Source organism: Hemiscyllium ocellatum, chromosome 9 (assembly GCF_020745735.1).
Source record: "Hemiscyllium ocellatum isolate sHemOce1 chromosome 9, sHemOce1.pat.X.cur, whole genome shotgun sequence".
Lineage (NCBI taxonomy): Eukaryota > Metazoa > Chordata > Chondrichthyes > Orectolobiformes > Hemiscylliidae > Hemiscyllium > Hemiscyllium ocellatum.
Genome location: NC_083409.1, coordinates 113,280,044 through 113,297,604, shown reverse-complemented (window position 1 = coordinate 113,297,604; position 17,561 = coordinate 113,280,044). Strand labels below are relative to the sequence as shown.

Genomic DNA, 17,561 nt, shown 5'->3' with positions numbered 1-17,561 from the left:
AATTGTAAGGAATAGGATTTATGAACATGTGGATGGGAATAATGTGATCAAGGATAGTCAGCATGGTTTTGTGAAGGGCAGGTCGTACCTCACAAACCTTATTGAATTTTTTGAGAAGGTGACTAAGGAGGTGGATGAGGGTAAAGCGGTAAATGTGGTGTATATGGATTTTAGTAAGGTGTTTGATAAGGTTCCCCATGGTAGGCTACTGCAAAGAATACGGAGGTATGGCATTGAGGGTGCGTTAGAGGTTTGGATTAGGAATTGGCCGGCTGGAAGAAGACAGAGGGTATAGTTGATGGTAAAGATTCATCTTGGAATGCAGTTACTAGTGGTGTTCTGCAAGGATCTGTTTTGGGACCATTGCTGTTGGTCATTTTTATCAATGACCTGGAGGAAGGGCTAGAAGGTTGAGTGAGCAAGTTTGTGGATGGTACGAAAGTCGGTGGAGTTGTTGACAGTGAGGAAGGATGTGGCAGGTTACAGCGGGATATAGATAAGTTGCATAGCTGGGCGGAAAGGTGGCAAATGGAGTTCAATGTAGGTAAGTGTGAAGTGATTCACTTTGGTAAGACTAACAAGAAGATGGAGTACTGGGCTAATGGTCGGATACTTGGTAGTGTGGATGAGCAGAGGGATCTTGGTGTCCATGTACACAGATCTCTGAAAGTTGACACCCAGGTAAATAGTGCTGTGAAGAAGGCATATGGCGTACTGGCTTTTATTGGTAGAGGAATTGAGTTCCGGAGTCCTGAGGTCATGTTGCAGTTGTATAAGACTCTGGTGCGGCCGCATCTGGAGTATTGTGTGCAGTTTTGGTCGCCATACTATAGGAAGTATGTGGAGGCACTGGAACGGGTGCCGAGGAGGTTTACCAGGATGTTGCCTGGCATGGTAGGAAGATCGTATGAGGAAAGGCTGAGGCACTTGGGGCTGTTTTCATTGGAGAAAAGAAGGTTTAGGGGTGACTTGATAGAGGTGTCCAAGATGATTAGGGGTTTAGATAGGGTTGACATTGAGAACCTTTTTCCACGTATGGAGTCAGCTATTACAAGGGGGCATAGCTTTAAATTAAGGGGAGGTAGGTATAGGACAGATATTAGGGGTAGATTCTTTACTCAACGAGTTGTGAGTTCATGGAATGCCCTGCCAGTAGCAGTGGTGGACTCTCCCTCTTTATGGGCATTTAAATGGGCATTGGATATGCATATGGAGGATAGTGGGCTAGTGTTGGTTAGGTGGGCTTGGATCGGCGCAACATCGAGGGCTAAAGGGCCTGTACTGCGCTGTATTTTTCTATTTTCTATGTAATCTCCGGGTTACATTTGTTTCCATGTGCTAGCACATGTAGGAATAAGAGGATAGTCCAGATAAATGTGAGGCTGAACAGATGGTGCAGAAGGGAAGGTTTTAGATTTCTGGGACATTTTTGGGGCAGTAGGACCTGTACAAGGCAGACAGATTACACATGAAAGGGAGGCATATGGCAAATACCAAGGGCTCAAAACCACTGAAGCCTTGGAGGATTGCAGAATGTGCAAGGGCAAATTTAAAGTAAACTAGGAGCACAAAATCAGGTATGAAAGAACAATGACAGGTAAAATAAAGGAAAATCATCAGTTATTTTGCAAGTATATTAAGAATAAAATAATAACTAGGGTCAATTAAGAACCACGGTGGTCATTCAAGTGTGGAGCCAGAGGATGTAGGTAGGGTTTTAAATTAATACTTTGGCTTGGTATTAACCAGTGAGAAGCACAAAATGGGTGTAAAAGTCAGGGAAGAGGACTGTGATATACTTAAATTAACATCAACAGGAGCTTCAGAGTGGTCTACTAGGCTTAAAAGTAGATAGGTTTCCAGGACTGTATGAAATGTATCCCATGCTGTTGAGTGAGGCAAGGGAGAAAGTAGCAGTGGTGCTTGCAATAGTTTTCAGTTCCTCCCTAGCCACAGGTGTGGTGACAGAGGATTGTAGGACAGCCAGTGTGTTACTATTATTTGAGAAAGGAACATGAGATAAACCCGGAAACTACATACCAGTCAGCTTAACCTTAGTGGTGAGGAAACATATTCTCAGTGACAGAATTAATCTGTATTTGGTGAGGCAGAAATTAATAAACGACAGTCAGCATGGGAAGGGCATGTCTGACCACTTTGAATTTTTTGAAGAGGTAACCAGGTGTGTAGATGAGGGCAATGCATTTGATTTATTCTATTTGGATTTCAGAAAGCTTTTGATAAGGTCACTCATAACAGACCCATAGTGATGGTAAGAGCCCATGGAATCCAAGAAAATTTAGCTAATTGGATCCAGAATTTGCTGCATGGCAGGAAGCAAAAGGTGATTGTCAAGGGATACTTTTGTGACTGGAAGCCTGTGTCTAATGGGTTTCAGTAGGGATCAATGTTGGGGCCCTTGCTGTTTATTGTATTTGTAACTTTTTATTTGAATTAATTGATTTAGACTTGAATGTAAGAGGATTGATCAGTAAGTTCTCAGATGAAATGAAAATTGGTAGGATGGCAAATAGTGAGAAGAATAACCTTAAATTACAGGAGGATATATGTGGTCAAATGGGTTGATCAGTGATAAATGGAATTCAATCTGGCTAAGTGTGAAGTGATGCACTTGGACAGGAAAAACAAGGCAAGGAAATACGCGATGAACAGCTGGACCCGATGTAGCTCCAAGGATTCAGAGGGATCTTGGTGTGCATGTCCACTGGCTCCTTAAGGTAGCAGGACAAGTAGATAAAGTGGTTAAGAAGGCACATGGAATATTTGCCTCTTTTAGCTGAAGCATAAAGTTTGAAGAGCAGGTAGGTCATGCTGAAACTGTATGAAACATTGTGTGCAGTTCTAAAATCCACATTATTGGAGGAATGTGATTGCACTGGAAAGAGTACAGAGGAAATTTACCAGGACATTGCCTGTGATGTTCCAGTTATGAAGAGGGATTGCATTGACTGTGGTTGTTTTCCTTAGAGAGGAGGAGACTGCGAAGGACATGACTGAAATGTATGAAATGATGAGGGGCATAGATGGGGTTGAGACAAAGAAACATTTCCCCTTGATGGATGGATCAGTGATTAGGGGCATGGATTTACGGTAAGGTGAAGGAGGTTTAAAGGAGATGTGAGGAATACCTTTTTCACCCAGAGAATGGTGGGAATCGGGAACTCACTACTTGTAATGGTGGCGGAGGCAGAAACCGTCTTAACATTGAAGAAGTATTTAGATGTGCATATATGCCTATGAGCCAATTGCCAGAAAATGGGGTTACAACAGGTCATTGTTTTTGACTGGCACAGCCTTGATTGGCTGAAAGGACCTTTTCTGTGCTATAGACCTCCATGATTCTGTGACAATTTCTGTTAAGCACACTGAGATGTTTTGCTTCATTAAAGGTACTTTATAAATGCAAAGTTAAAACTCACGAGTAAAAAATGAGGTCTGCAGATGCTGGAGATCACAGCTGCAAATGTGTTGCTGGTCAAAGCACAGCAGGTTAGGCAGCATCTCAGGAATATTCCTGAGATGCTGCCTAACCTGCTGTGCTTTGACCAGCAACACATTTGCAAAAGTTAAAACTCACACAACACCAGGTTATAGTCCAACAGGTTGATTCGGAAGCACTAGCTTTCGGAGGGCAGCTCTTTCATAAGATACTTTCATAAGTATAAGATCGTAGGACACAGAATTTGTAGCAAAAGTTTACAGTGTGATGTAACTGAATTTATATATTGAAAAAGACCTGGATTTAGCTTTGCTCTAAAAAGTTAACAGGATTAATAATAAATTGTTGATTTTTGTTTAAGTTATAAACTGTCTGATTTCTGTGATTCTTAGAATTTGTTAGGAAGAATTAAGCAATTTTGAGGGTGTTTGAATGTTTTAATTTCACTGTGTTGTGAATTCAGCAGTAACAACTCTGATTTGGTCTGGCTTGCTATCCCTGTGTCATAATAGTGTGTAAATTGGAATAACAAGGATCAAGAATATTAAAAGTATTAAACAGGACTTGTTCACTGGTGCGCCCAGTAATTTAATTTAACAGTTGTTACATTGATTGCCATACTGAGCAAATCAGAATGTTCATATTTGCCTGGAGGAGAGGTCAGACACTCGATTTGAAGCAGATGATGAAAGATTGACAGATTTAAATTCTTAATCAAAAAGGGTGCTTTTTTTAACCAGTTTTCTTCCTCACTTCCTCTCTTCAGTGTAATAGCTTGTATATTAGTTCATGCCTCATATAGGAACCAAACTACCAAGAGAATGCGGTGAAAAGACATCACTGTTAAACCTCTCTTGACCTCTAAACATCTCACTTTTCATTAACAGCAGATTTCAAAAGTAAGCAAGGAAATTACACAAAATACTTAAAACAAACTCATTAGGAAAAAGAAAGCTGAGGGGATGAACTGAAAGAGGTATCTAAAATACTGAAGAAATACAGAAATGGAGGGGAAAACTGGTTTAAAAAACATTTTTTACGAGTTAAGAATTTAAATCTGTCAAATTTCAATATCTGTTCTGCATGACTGTCTGACCCTTCTCCAGGCAAGCATGAACACTCTGTTGTGCTCAGTAGAGCAGTCAATGAAAGTAACTTGCTCTTCCCCTATTGTGCACTGCATTTAGTATTCTTCATTGCCATTCGGCCAGTTCACATATCCCCAGATGACCACACAACAAATCTTGGCAATATTAATGCTAATTCTTGGGGTTTAATGGTGCAAATCATAAAGAAAATGTTTCCAGTTGTGAGAGAGGTGCCATCGATGTGATTGAAAGTTTGTGAGGAACATAACCACCAGCATGGATCAGTTGGGTTAAATGGTTTGCCATTGATGTAAATTTTATATATTTGTGTAAATCTGAAAGAAGATTATAAAAAGCATTGTAAAACTTTTAAAGTCTAAATGCACTCATGTTCTGCTGAATATAGAAAAATTGAAGACAAGTGATAGATAACAATTTCTTTTCTCCCCAACTAGGTTCCTTTGTTCCAGCTGAGTATGCTTCATTTCGAATAGCTGATCAGATTTTTACTAGGATTGGTGTAGACGATGATATTGAAACAAACTCATCAACCTTCATGAAAGAGATGAAAGAGGTCTAAATGTATTTTTAACACCCCTTTGGAATTTTTAAAGACATAGTGTTTATGATCATTTATGTTTAATGGAGGAAGTATTAGAATCATCTGGAAATGTTGGTAGGGTATTATTTTATGTCATAATCTAGGTTGACATTGCAGTGCAGTACTGAGGAAATGCTACATTAGAGGATATCATTTGGATGAGCTGTTATGTTGACTGTGCTGGTGACTAGAAGCTTTAGCGTGTGTCTCTTCCTTTTCTGGCAGGTAATATTCATCAGGCGTGATTCACTGATAAATCCCTGAGTGGCATTATAGGTTAACATAAACATTTGACTTCCAGACTACTCAGACTCCTTGGCATCATGGTAGCCCACAAACCTATCAACACACTTAAACAGCAGTTAATGAACCTAAAGGATCCATTAGATACCACCAGCAAAACTAATGTCATTTACAACATACCATGCAAGAACTGTTAAGAATGCTATGTTGGACAAACTAGCAGGAAACTTGCCACCAGGAAGCATGAACACCAACTGGCCACCAAAAGACACGACCTACTATCACTAGCTTCTACACCTACAAAGAAGGACACCATTTTGACTGGGACAACACACATCCTCGGACAGGCGAAACACATACATGCACGAAAATCCTTAGAAGCATGGCATTATAACCAGAAGTCCATCAACAAGTACATCAATTTAGACCCTATCTACCTTCCCTTGACAAAAAAATGGAAATGACACCCAAGACCTATAAATAAAGAGGTCGAACATACCACCAGTGTTTCACCAGAGACTGTCACTGATGATGTTACCTGGTGTTACGAAACGTCTGAAAACAAACTTTCAAGCTCAGTGAGCTAACTTACATACTTAGTATTTTGATATGTTCTTCCTATTGTACTAGTCAATATTTATCCCTCACCCAACTTCACTAAGAAAGATTATCTGGTCTTTATCACCTTGCTGCTGTGGGGTTTGCTGGGTACAAATTGATGATCATGAAGCCAAAGCTAAAGTAGTGTTTTGAATTGTTTGAGATCCTGAATAATGCCAGAGAAATGTAAAGTTGTTTCTTATTGCAACAAAACAACACTTTTCCAGAGTTTTGAAATAATCTTATTATTTCCAGCAATATTATGATTTGGGATAGTCAGCATAGCTTTGTGCATGGGAAATTATATCACAAACTTGATCGAGTATTTTGAGGATGTGACCAAGAAGATAGATGAGGGCAGAGCCATCAAAGTTGCCTATGTGAAATCTAGCAAGGCCTTAGACAAGGTTCTGCATGATAGACTAGTTAATAAAGTTAGGAGAAAGTGAGGACTGCAGATGCTAGAGATCAAAACAGAAAATGTGTTGCTGGAAAAGCGCAGCAGGTCAGGCAGCTTCCAAGGAGCTGAAGAAGGGCTCATTCCCGAAATGTCGACTCTCCTGCTCCTTAGTTAGTGAAGTTAGATCACTTGGGATCCAGGAAGAGCTAGCCAATTGGATACAAAATTGGAGCAGGCCTCTTACTCCTAATAAATCCGAACAAGATGTAGCTAGATACATGATATAGAAATTGAAGGTTATTTTGATGATTAGAAAATTCAGTATGCATCTATTCCTTTTATTGCAGGTAACATACATTATGCATAATGCCACTGATAAATCTCTCATTATAATTGATGAATTGGGTAGAGGAACCAGTACAGAAGAAGGTATTGGGATTTGTCATGCTGTCTGTGAATTTCTGCTCAGTTTCAAGGTAAAGGGTTTGTTTATGCAAGTATGAACAAAGTTTGGGATTTATAAGAACAGTATCAAAACTGTGTCATTTTCCATATATGTTAGGAAAGATTGAAAAAACTGGGACTTTTCATCTCTATAATAGAGAAGACTGAGGAATAGCCTGACAGAGGTCCAATATTATAAAAGTGGTTTCATAGGACTGAACTTAATGGTCCCATGTATCTTGGTGGTCCTGTAAAACCCCATGTATTGCCTCTCTACTAACCACACATTTACAATTTTACAGATGGGAAGACCAGCTGTTTTTTTTCCCAGATGAAGGGCTCAAGTGGCCAATTACTGGCTCAGTTTTACAGATGGCAGGAGAAGGTCATGGATGGAGGGAGGCCTGGTAGATCACCCTGCTCAAGTGGAGAGGTGTCTCTATCGCATGTAAAATTCTGTCCAAAAGACAGATGCACAGAAAATGTTTCCACTTGAAAGAGAGGACAGAATTAGGCCCAATAAATACACAACAGTCACAAATAAGCCCAAAGGGGATACAGGAAAGACCACTGATACTCAAAGAATGGCTAGAAGTAAACCTCAATATTAAGCATTGCATGGACTAGTTCAGCCATATGGCCTGTTCCTGTGTTGTAGATACTGTATGATCAACATTCGCAGAAATTGCAGTGAGAGGATAAGGTCATAGAGGACATTATAAAGTACTTGCATTTTATAGTACTTTTGACATTGTAAACACAAATGGTAATTTGTGCAGAGTGTGATCCCATAAATAGCAATATAATAATGAACCAGATAGCTTATTTTATTGATCTTGCTTGAGAGTGAATATCAGCCAGGCCAACCCAGGAGTGAACTTGCCTACTCTTCTTTGAAATTATGTCATGGGACCATTAACATTCATCTGAAGAGACTTGATGAAAACTCAAATTACTTTGTGCACATAACGATTGTTTCTCTGCCAGTGCAGCACTCCTTTAACACCGGACTAAAAATGCCACTCTAAATGATAAGATCAGATCAGGAAGCTTGGACAACATTTTGACTAAGAGGCAGTAGTGCTGTACCTGCTGAGCTATGGCTGACTCACGGTAACACTGCATAGCAGGAAATGCATCACCTGCAACAGGCAGCTTTGTTGAAGTGGTTTTCTTTGATGTTTGTCATTATTTATTTTTCCTTTATTATTTCAAGGAATGTGAGCATTGCTGGCATAATCAACATTTGTTGCTTATATGTAATTGCCCTGAATCAAGTTGTTTTCTTGGCCATTTCATAAAAGAGTTGGGGGATGGGGAGGACTTTGAACCATATTCCTCGAGCATTAGCCTAGGTTTCTGGATTACTATTCCAGTAATGTTACCACAATATCTCACCTCATTTGAAACAAGTTGTTTGCTTTCTTTCCATTTAGGCATTCACGTTATTTGCCACTCACTTCCTGGAAGTCTGCCACCTTGATGCTTTATATCCCAATGTGGAAAACAACCACTTCGAAGTTCAACATAATCGAAGCAGCACTGGAAACTGTAGTAAGATTGTCTACACATACATCCTCTCCAAAGGTTATACTGAGGAGAAAAATTATGGTAAGCTATACTGCTAGACCTGGGAACTTTGGAACAGAAGTAGGCCATTTGGTCCCTTAAGTCCACTCTGCCCTGAAATGAAATTGCAGCTGACCTGTATCCAAACTCTATTTGTTCCATATCCCTGACTGCCCTTGACCAATAAAAATCCATAAATCTCAATTTTGAACGTTGAATTTGATTCAGCAAAGCCTAATGTATCAGTTTCCCATGTGGTACTCAGCTACCCTACCCTCATGCAAACACATGGTCACTTCCTCAAAATTCCTTCAGATTTGTGTGGCATGACTTCCCTTTAACAAAACCATGTTGACTACCTCTGATCAAACCTTTCCTTTTCAAGTGGAAATTAATTTTCTCCTTCAGTATTTTCCCTACCGCTGATGTTAGACTTACTGGTTTGTGGTTTCTTGGTCTGTATCTACCAGTCGCTTATAAAATAGGACCACATTTGCTGTCCTCCAATACTGCAGTACCTCCCCTGTGGCTAGATATGGTATAAAAGTTTGGGTCAGGGCCCCTGTTATTTCCTTCCTCGTCTCACAAAGCAGCCTGGGATATAACTCATCTGGACTGGGACCTCCACTTTTAAATCCACCATTACTTCCTCAATTCTTCTATCAATCTGCTCAAGACCTTCACAGTCTATCTTATTGAATTATGCACTTACATCCTCCTGTCCCACGTGAAGACAGATGTGAAGTACTCATTTAACATTCTACCAAGGTCCTCTAGCTTCATGCATAGATTGCCTCCATACTCCCCAAAAGGCCCTGCTCTTTTTCTAGTTACTCTCTTATCCTTGATATATTTGTAGAATAACTTGGGATTCTCCCTCATCTTGCCCATCAGCATTTTCTCATGCCCCCTCTTTGTTCTCCTAGTTGCTTTCCTAAGATCCCTCCGCCCCCCACACTATTTATACTCCTCTAGGGCCTCCATATTTTACTCCCGAAGGTATAGTTCTCTTTTTCCTCTTTAGCCAATTCTGAAAATTCATAGACATTCACAGATCTCTGGGCTTGCTATCATTTCCTATATTTCCTATTTTTCACTCTAAGGGGAACATGTTGGGTCTGTATCTTCCCAGGCATCATTTTGAATACCCACTGCTGTTCTGCTGTGGATTTAACCCCAAGTAGTTGTTCTCAGTCTATATTGGTCAGGTCTAGGCTTATTTTAATAAAATCTGCCTATCCCAATCCAAAACCCTATTTTGCAGACCATCTTTCTCCTTTTCCATGACAAACTTAAAACATCCACCATTCAACAATGGTTGGCACCATGTGAAACTCATAGATACTGAAGCAGTCCATGTCCAAATGCAGCATGACCTGGCCAATATCTAGGTTTGGGCTGACAACTATTGAGTAATATTCACACCACACATATGTCAGGCAATGGCCGTCTACAGCAAGAAAGAATTTAACCATCACCCTTGACATTCACTGGCCTTTACTATAATTGAATTCCCCACTATCAACACCCTAGCTGTGCATGGACTGTAACCGTAGGCAACTCAATACCACTGTCTCAAGGGCAATTAAGGATGGGAAATAAATGCTGACCCAGCCAGCGACACCCACATCCTCTGATTGAATAAAAAATAGCTTGTTTCATAGGTGTTTATTAAATAGTATAAAGTGAGATAGGGCTACCTGTTCAGTTTTAATTTGGTATAATTGCATTTCTTGGTTTAAAAAATAAATGAGAAATTTTATGACCCTAAAGAGATCATGGCAGTGGGCAATGGAAGGGATTGTTATATGCCTGACTTGTAGTTGCATTCCCAAAATGCATACAACTGCAATGTCCATTAACACACTTGAGGCCTTCTACATCCAGAGGGAGCTGCAGGGCTGGAGTGCATTCTCTCTACCCACAATGGAGTTTTAATTGAAACTTCCAAATTTTATTTGAACTTCTGATTTTGTTACAATGCCCCATTAGAGGTTGTTATCTTCTAATTTGGTTTAACTAGTTTAATGTAAATTTGGTCTTCATTGGAGTATAATGAGAAACATGGTAACCATAAACAGCTTGAGGTGGTGATATATGGAGAAGGTCATTATTCCAGTCTCTCTCTTATGGTTACAAACATGCCAGGGTATCCTTGGAAAGGGTCCACTGATATGCTTGAGGCATTCCACAATTGATGAGCACTGCAGACATTAGAGTGCATTATCTCAATAAAAACTATTCAGTTCAATTTTAAAGATGCAATAAAGATTTGATTTCTGTTGCGTTGCCCACTCTTTAATTTGGAATTGACGTTTCGGGCAAAAGCCGAAGGGCTTTTGCCCGAAACGTCGATTTCGCTGCTCATTGGATGCTGCCTGATCTGCTGTGCTCTTCCAGCACCACTAATCCAGAATCTGGTTTCCAGCATCTGCAGTCATTGTTTTTAACTCACTCTTTAATTTGGTTGATTAATTTAGTATCTACTTCAAAGAGTATAAAAAGAAATATGGTGACCATAAACAGGTCCAGGCACTGAGCTATAGGGGATACTTGCCTGCCTGTCTCCTGTCTCCTGCCTGTCCCCATAGAGGGAACTTAGGGTGTCCACTGACAATTTGAGGCTTTCTGTCACCAGCTGGAGTGCATAACATTGCCCGAAAATCAAAGTCTAATTGAAATTGTTAAGTTTCCTTTATATGTTTGATTTTATTACACTGTCAGTCTTTAGTTTCCTTAAGCTTAATTAATAATTAATTATTAATTATTTTCAAAAGTGTATAAAGAGAAACCCAGCAGAGCTATCTGCAATATCCTGGCCAATATCTGTCCTTCCATTAGCATTACAAACATATTTTCTGTTCATTATCACATTGTTGGCAGAAAGTAGCTGTTGCTGACATAACTGAAACAGAAAAGGATATCAGCATTTCCCAATGTTAAATGTTAGAGAGAAAATATTCTAGGACACTGGGTGTTAGAAAGGGAAGAGGCAAACATTTGTGTTTTTTCTGTCTGAAGGGAGTTAGGGGTGAGTAATATATTCTGGGCCAGACAGTGATGGCCACTGCCCATGAATGAATATAAAAAAGTTGCATTCTATAATACATCTAGTATTAGGTAAAAGATTTGGCATCTAATTTCCGCTTTGCTGATTAGCTTCAGAATGAATTAACACCATTCTTTTACGACTCCGAGATGAAGGTCTGCAGCTCCATGGACTTGTCGGCCTTTAGCCCCAGTGGTTTTTGCAATACTTTTTCTGTAATAATGGTTATTATCTTCTGATGTGGTTTGGTTGGCGTAGTTGTCTGGATAGCTAGTTGGTGATGCAGAGGAATGCCAACAACATTGATTCAATATCTGTATTGGTTGAGGTTACCATGAAGGACTCTCCTTCTCAACACTCACCTTGTCTGAGGCATGGTGACCATCAGGTTAAAGCACCAGTCATCTCTAACGAGAAGGCAACCCTATCATCTGCTAGGATTTGATCACTTTACCTATATAATTTTATGTTCCTCCATTTCTTTGATTTTCTTGATTTTTCTACTTTGCTTGTTGGGTCCAGTGACCCCTCTTCAGGACAGTTGTGGAAATGTGGCAGCAAGTGAGAAGAGGATGAGGCACGGTGTGATGGTGTCTAATGTTTGTACGGTAAAGTTTTATTTGATAATTTCATGTTGTAAATATGTAGGGACAAGGGTATTCCCCTCAAACCTGTTCCAACTTCATTTTGGCTGAACAGCATGTTAACATTATCTAGTCATACTGGTTTTACATTCTTGTCAATAATCTTAAAAATCTTTTTTGCTTTTGACTTTTTTAATTGACCCAGAGTTCCTGATTTTCACTTGTATGCAGTAGTTCTTCTTACTATTTAGGTAACAGGCTTCATTTTTAATTTTCCTGCTAAAGTGAACAATTTCACATTTTTCTATGTTATTCTCCATTTGTCACATCTTTGTCCACTTGCATGACTTACCTATATTTTTTGTAACCTCCTTGTGTCCTCCTCACAATTTACTTTCTTATCTATCAAAGTCTTCTTCCCAGATTAGTCGTTTCTCTAATTTCTGTTTATCTCTCCTCTCATTTTTGAGGGTTGGGCATGGAATTCCTTTGGATTAGCCCATGCTTATGGACAAAATATTGCAGTGGCTTGTGATTGCCTTCTGCAGGATGGCTGACCAGCAATCTCTCCTGCTCTTGTTTTTGCTGCCATACAGATGAATGAGGGGGATCTCATAGAGATTTATAAAATTTTAACAGTACTAGACAGAGTAGATGCAGGGAGGATGATCCTGATGATGGGTTTGTCCAAAACCAGGTGTCAAAGTCTGAGGATTGTGGGTGGATCATTTAGGATGGAAATGAGACATTTCTCCACCCAAAGTATGGTGAACCTGTGGAATTCATTACCACAGGAAGTAGTTGATGCCAAAACATTGAATGCATTTAAGAGGTGGCTAGATACAGCACTTGGGGTTTAATAGGATCAAAGGTTATGGGGAGAAAGCAGGATTAGACTATTGAATTGGGCGATCAGTCATGATCGTGATGAATGGCAGAGTAGGCTCGAAGGGCTGAATGGTCTGTTCCTACTCCTATCTTTTATGTTTCAATGTTTTCCATCTACCTGGTATAATGTATACTGGAAGTATTTACAGCACACAACCTCTTCAGCCATGTTACGAACCTTCTGTGGCCAAAAAGTCTTTGTGTGGGTCTTGAATCCAGAGCTTTTGACTCAGAAGTCAGGATGTGCCAAAAGATCTGTATTCTCACCCTCTAATTACTTACCTGAAATTATTTTATTGTCTTACAGATCTTGAGATTACCCTTAATCTGTACTCAATAGAATACAGCCTAGTCTATCTGAATGTGTATGCTGTCTGTAATCTGTATTTATTAATGGACGGATAATCTAAGGCGTGTTTGTGTGATTTGCTGTTTTGCATGATTGCCTGATTTATGTCCCAAGTGAACAATGAATGGACTGAATTGTTGGGAACAAGAAGCAAGAAAACATACTCTCTCTTGACATAAAACCTGTTTCTCACCTGGTGGGCTAAGAGTAAGTAATAATTAGTGATCTTACTGGCAATGCCCATTTTAGACAATGAAGAACAGCAATAAAGAAAATGGCCAAGGACTTCAGGATACACATTTAGAATCTATATGGTTGAAGGTGAGAAACAGGAAGGAAGCACACTTCTTGTTGCAAATTTATTATAAACCTCTAAATAGTGGGGGAGGAAGTAGAAGTGAGCATTTGTAGACAGATTATGGAAAGCTACAGGACAAGTAGGGTTGTGATAGTTGGTGATTTCAATTGCCCTAAGGTAGATTGGAGAAAAAGGTAGAGTGTAGGACAGGAAGGGGTGAAATTCCTGCAATGTGGGCAAGAGAACTTTCTGGATCAGTATTTTCCAGTCCTACCAGACAGGCAGCAGTGCTGGATCTTGTGTTAGGAAATGAGATAGGCCAAGTGGAGAACATCTAAATGAGGGAGCATTCGGGAAATAGCAATCATAACAAAAATTAGGGTCAGTATTAAATTGGAAAAAGATAAAAATCAGTCAATGATTAAGATCCCAGACTGAAAAATGGCAGATTTTAGGGGTTTAAAAGTTGAACTGCAGCAGGTTGATTAGAAATGCATTTTAGTGGATACAAAGAAAATCTGGAAACTATAGACCAGTAAGCCTAACATCTGTGGTGGGTAAGTTACTTGAGAAGTTTCTGAGAGATAAGATGTACATGCATTTGGAAAGACTGGGTTTGATTGGGAGCTTTGTGCATAGGAGATCCTGCCTCACAGGGTTTTGAAGTTACGAGGAAGAATGATGAGGGCAGGGTGGTAGACTCCATATGGATTTCAGTAAGACCTTTGTTAAAGTTCCATATGGTAGGCTGCTCTAGAAGGTTAGAACACATGGAATCTAGGGCAAGCTGACAAATTGGATACACAATTGGCTTGATGGTAGGAAGTGGGGTAACCGTGAAAGGATGTTTGTGAGACTGGTGGCCTGTGACTAGTGGAGTACTTCAGGGATTGGTGCTGGGCCCATTGCTGTTTGTTATATATATCAATGATTTAGATGAGAATGTACAAGGCATGGTTAGTAAGTTTGCAGATGACAGTAAAGTAGGCGGTATCATGGACAGTGAGGAAGGTTATCAGAAATTGCAGAAGGACCTTGATCAGCTGGGGAAATGGGCCAAGAAATAGCAAATGGAGTTTACCATACATAAGTGTGTGGTTTTGCATTTTGGAAAATCAGATCAAGGTAGGAATTTTATGGTGAATAGTCGGACCTTAAGGAGTGTTGTGAATGCATGGAATGCGTTGCCAGTGGTGGTGGTGGAAGCAGAGTCATTAGGGACATTTAAGTGACTGCTGGACATGCACATGGATAGCAGTGAATTGAGGGGTGCATAGGTTAAGTTACTTAAATTAGAATTAATCCTCGGCACAACATCGTGGGCCAAAAGGCCTGTTCTGTGCTGTACCTTTCTATGTTCTATGAGTGAAGTGGAACAGAGAGACCTTGGAATTCAGGTTCATGGTTCTCTGAAAGTGGAGTCCCGGGTAGACAGGACAGTGAAGAAGGCTTTTGGCACATTGGCCTTCATTAGTCAGGGCTTTGAGTATAGAAGTTGGGAAGTTATGTTGCAGTTGTACAGGACATTGGTGAGGCCGCACTTGGAGCATTGTGTTCAGTTTTGGTCACTTTGCTGTAGGAAGAATGTTATTAAACTGGAAAGAGTGCAGAAGAAATTTACAAGGCTGTTGCCAGGACTCAACTGAGTTAAACGGAGAGGTTGAACAAGGTAGGACATTTTTCTTTAAAGCGTGGGAGACTGAGGGGGAAATCTTATAGCAGTGTGTAAGAACATGAGAGGCATGGATAGGGCGAATGCACTCAGTCTTTTTCCCAGGTTTAGGGAATCAAGGACAAGAGGGCATAAATTTAAGGTTATTAGGGAAAGAATAAAAAAACCTGAGAGGCAACTTTTTTACACAGCTGGTGGAAGTTGTTGACCCTGTACATTAACAATATTTAAAAGGCATTTGGATAAATACATGGATAGGAAAGGTTGAGTAGGATATGGGTCGAGTGCAGGGAAATGGGATTAGCGTGGATGGACATTTTGGTCGGCATGGACCAGTTGGGCTAAAACACCTGTCTCCATGCTGTAAGACTCAATGATCTATAAGGACATTGAGAAAATAATGTATATTGGAATAATAACAACAATAGAAATCAGGAAATATATCTCAAATGTTTTGCTTGTGTCTTTACCAAATTAGAAGATGGTAACAATGGCCTAGTTGAAAACGTGGGCATTGAGCAACTGAACAGTATAGTGATAGTGATGTTTCCAGGCCCAGATGGGATGCATTCCAGATTGCTGAGAGAGTTAAGGAAGCAATTGTGGAGCCATCGACAGAAATTTTCCAGGCCTCTCTTAGTTCCAGGAGACTGTAGGATTACACATGTGACACCATTGTTTAAGAAAGGGACAAAGGATAACTCGAGAAACTACAGTCCTGTCAGCTTGACATCAATGGTAGGGAAACGGATGGAGGCCATAATGCAGGATAAGGTAAAGAGACAGAAAAATAAGTTAATTAGACAGTTAACATGGCTTTGTCAAAGACAAGTCATGTCTTACAAATTTAATTAAGTTATTTGATGATATGACACAGGCAGTGGATGAGGGTATTGCTGTAGATGTTGTATTTTTGGACTTTCAGCAAGCATTGGATATGGTACCACATGACAGGTTTGTTATCAAATCAGAAATGTTTGAGATGATGGTCCTTGGTTGCCTGGATTAGAAGTTGGCTATAGGATAGGAAACAGAGGGTAGGGAGAGATGGGTAACTCTCAGATTGGAGATGAATTGGCCAAAAGATAGGAAACAGAGGGTAGGGAGAGATGGGTATCTCTCAGATTAGAGATGAATTGAAAGTGGTGTTCCCCAAGAATCAGTGTTTGGACTGTGGCTTTTTCTGATTCATATCAATGATTTGGAAAGGGGTGTTGTGGGCAAAATCTCTAAATTTGTAGATGATACTTAAGTCAGGGAGAAGAGTGAACTGTGAGGATGATGCTGGGCAGCTTCAGAGGGACATTTAAAAGTTGGCCAAATGGCAGACACCTGATGGTTGAATTTCAATGCAGAGAAATGTGGGGTAATGCATTTTGGAAGAAGAAACACAGAGACATACAGGCTCAATGTTACAAACTTGAGGGGAACTAGCTTTTGGAACGCTGCTATAAATTCTGTGTCTTCCAATCTTACACTCCACAACCACCTGATGAAGGAGTAGCGCTCCGAAAGCTAGTGCTTCTAATTAAACCTGTTGGACTATAACCTGGTGTTGTGTGATTTTTAACTTTGTACACTCTAGTCCAATACCGGCATCTCCAAAACATGAGGAGAATACAGGAGCAGAGATACCTCAAGGTTCACGTGCATAATTGAAGGTGGCCAGGCAAGTTGAAACAATTGTTAAGAAGGCATATAGGATCCTTGGGTTTATAAATGGAGGCATCCGCCTATAAAAGCTAGGAAGTGATGCTTGCACCTCTACAAATCATTGGTCAGACCACACTTGGAGTATTGTGTATAATTTTGGACATCATATTGAAGAAAGGATGTTAAAGCCCTGGAGAGAGTTCAAAGGAGATTTACTAGAATTATCCCAGGAATGAGAGTTTTTAGATACAAGGAAAGATTAGAGAGATTGGGTTTATTGTCCTTGAAGCAGGGAAGATTAAGAGGTGACGTTATTGAGGTGTTCAAAATTATGAACAATTGTGACAGGGTAAAGAAGGATATGTTATTTCTAGCAATCGGTATGTCAATAACTAGGAATCACAACTTCAAGATCATCAACAAGAGAGTTTGCAATGAAATGAGGAGAAATTTCTTTCCTCAGAGATTTTAGGATTTAGAATACGCTGCCTGGGAGAGTGGTGGAGGCAGATTCCATAGGACGTTTAATAAGTGAGCTGGAGATAGGTTTGAAAGTCATGATGTTTGAGGGTGACGGAGATAGGTCTGGAGAGTGAAGTTAGCTGGGTAGCTCTTTTGGGAGCCAGTACAGTCACAATGATTCTAATGGTCTACTTCTACACT

General features: G+C 40.0%; 1 protein-coding gene across 1 annotated transcript in view; it reads left to right on the top strand.

The window, feature by feature from the left end:
- msh4 (mutS homolog 4) overlaps positions 1 to 17,561 on the top strand; it is a 126,851-nt gene that overhangs the window by 101,649 nt on the left and 7,641 nt on the right. Inside the window, exons 16-18 of the mRNA XM_060830028.1 lie at positions 5,004 to 5,122; positions 6,740 to 6,868; positions 8,273 to 8,447. Coding sequence (XP_060686011.1) covers positions 5,004 to 5,122; positions 6,740 to 6,868; positions 8,273 to 8,447 — 423 coding nt within the window. The remainder of the gene's footprint in view (positions 1 to 5,003; positions 5,123 to 6,739; positions 6,869 to 8,272; positions 8,448 to 17,561) is intronic.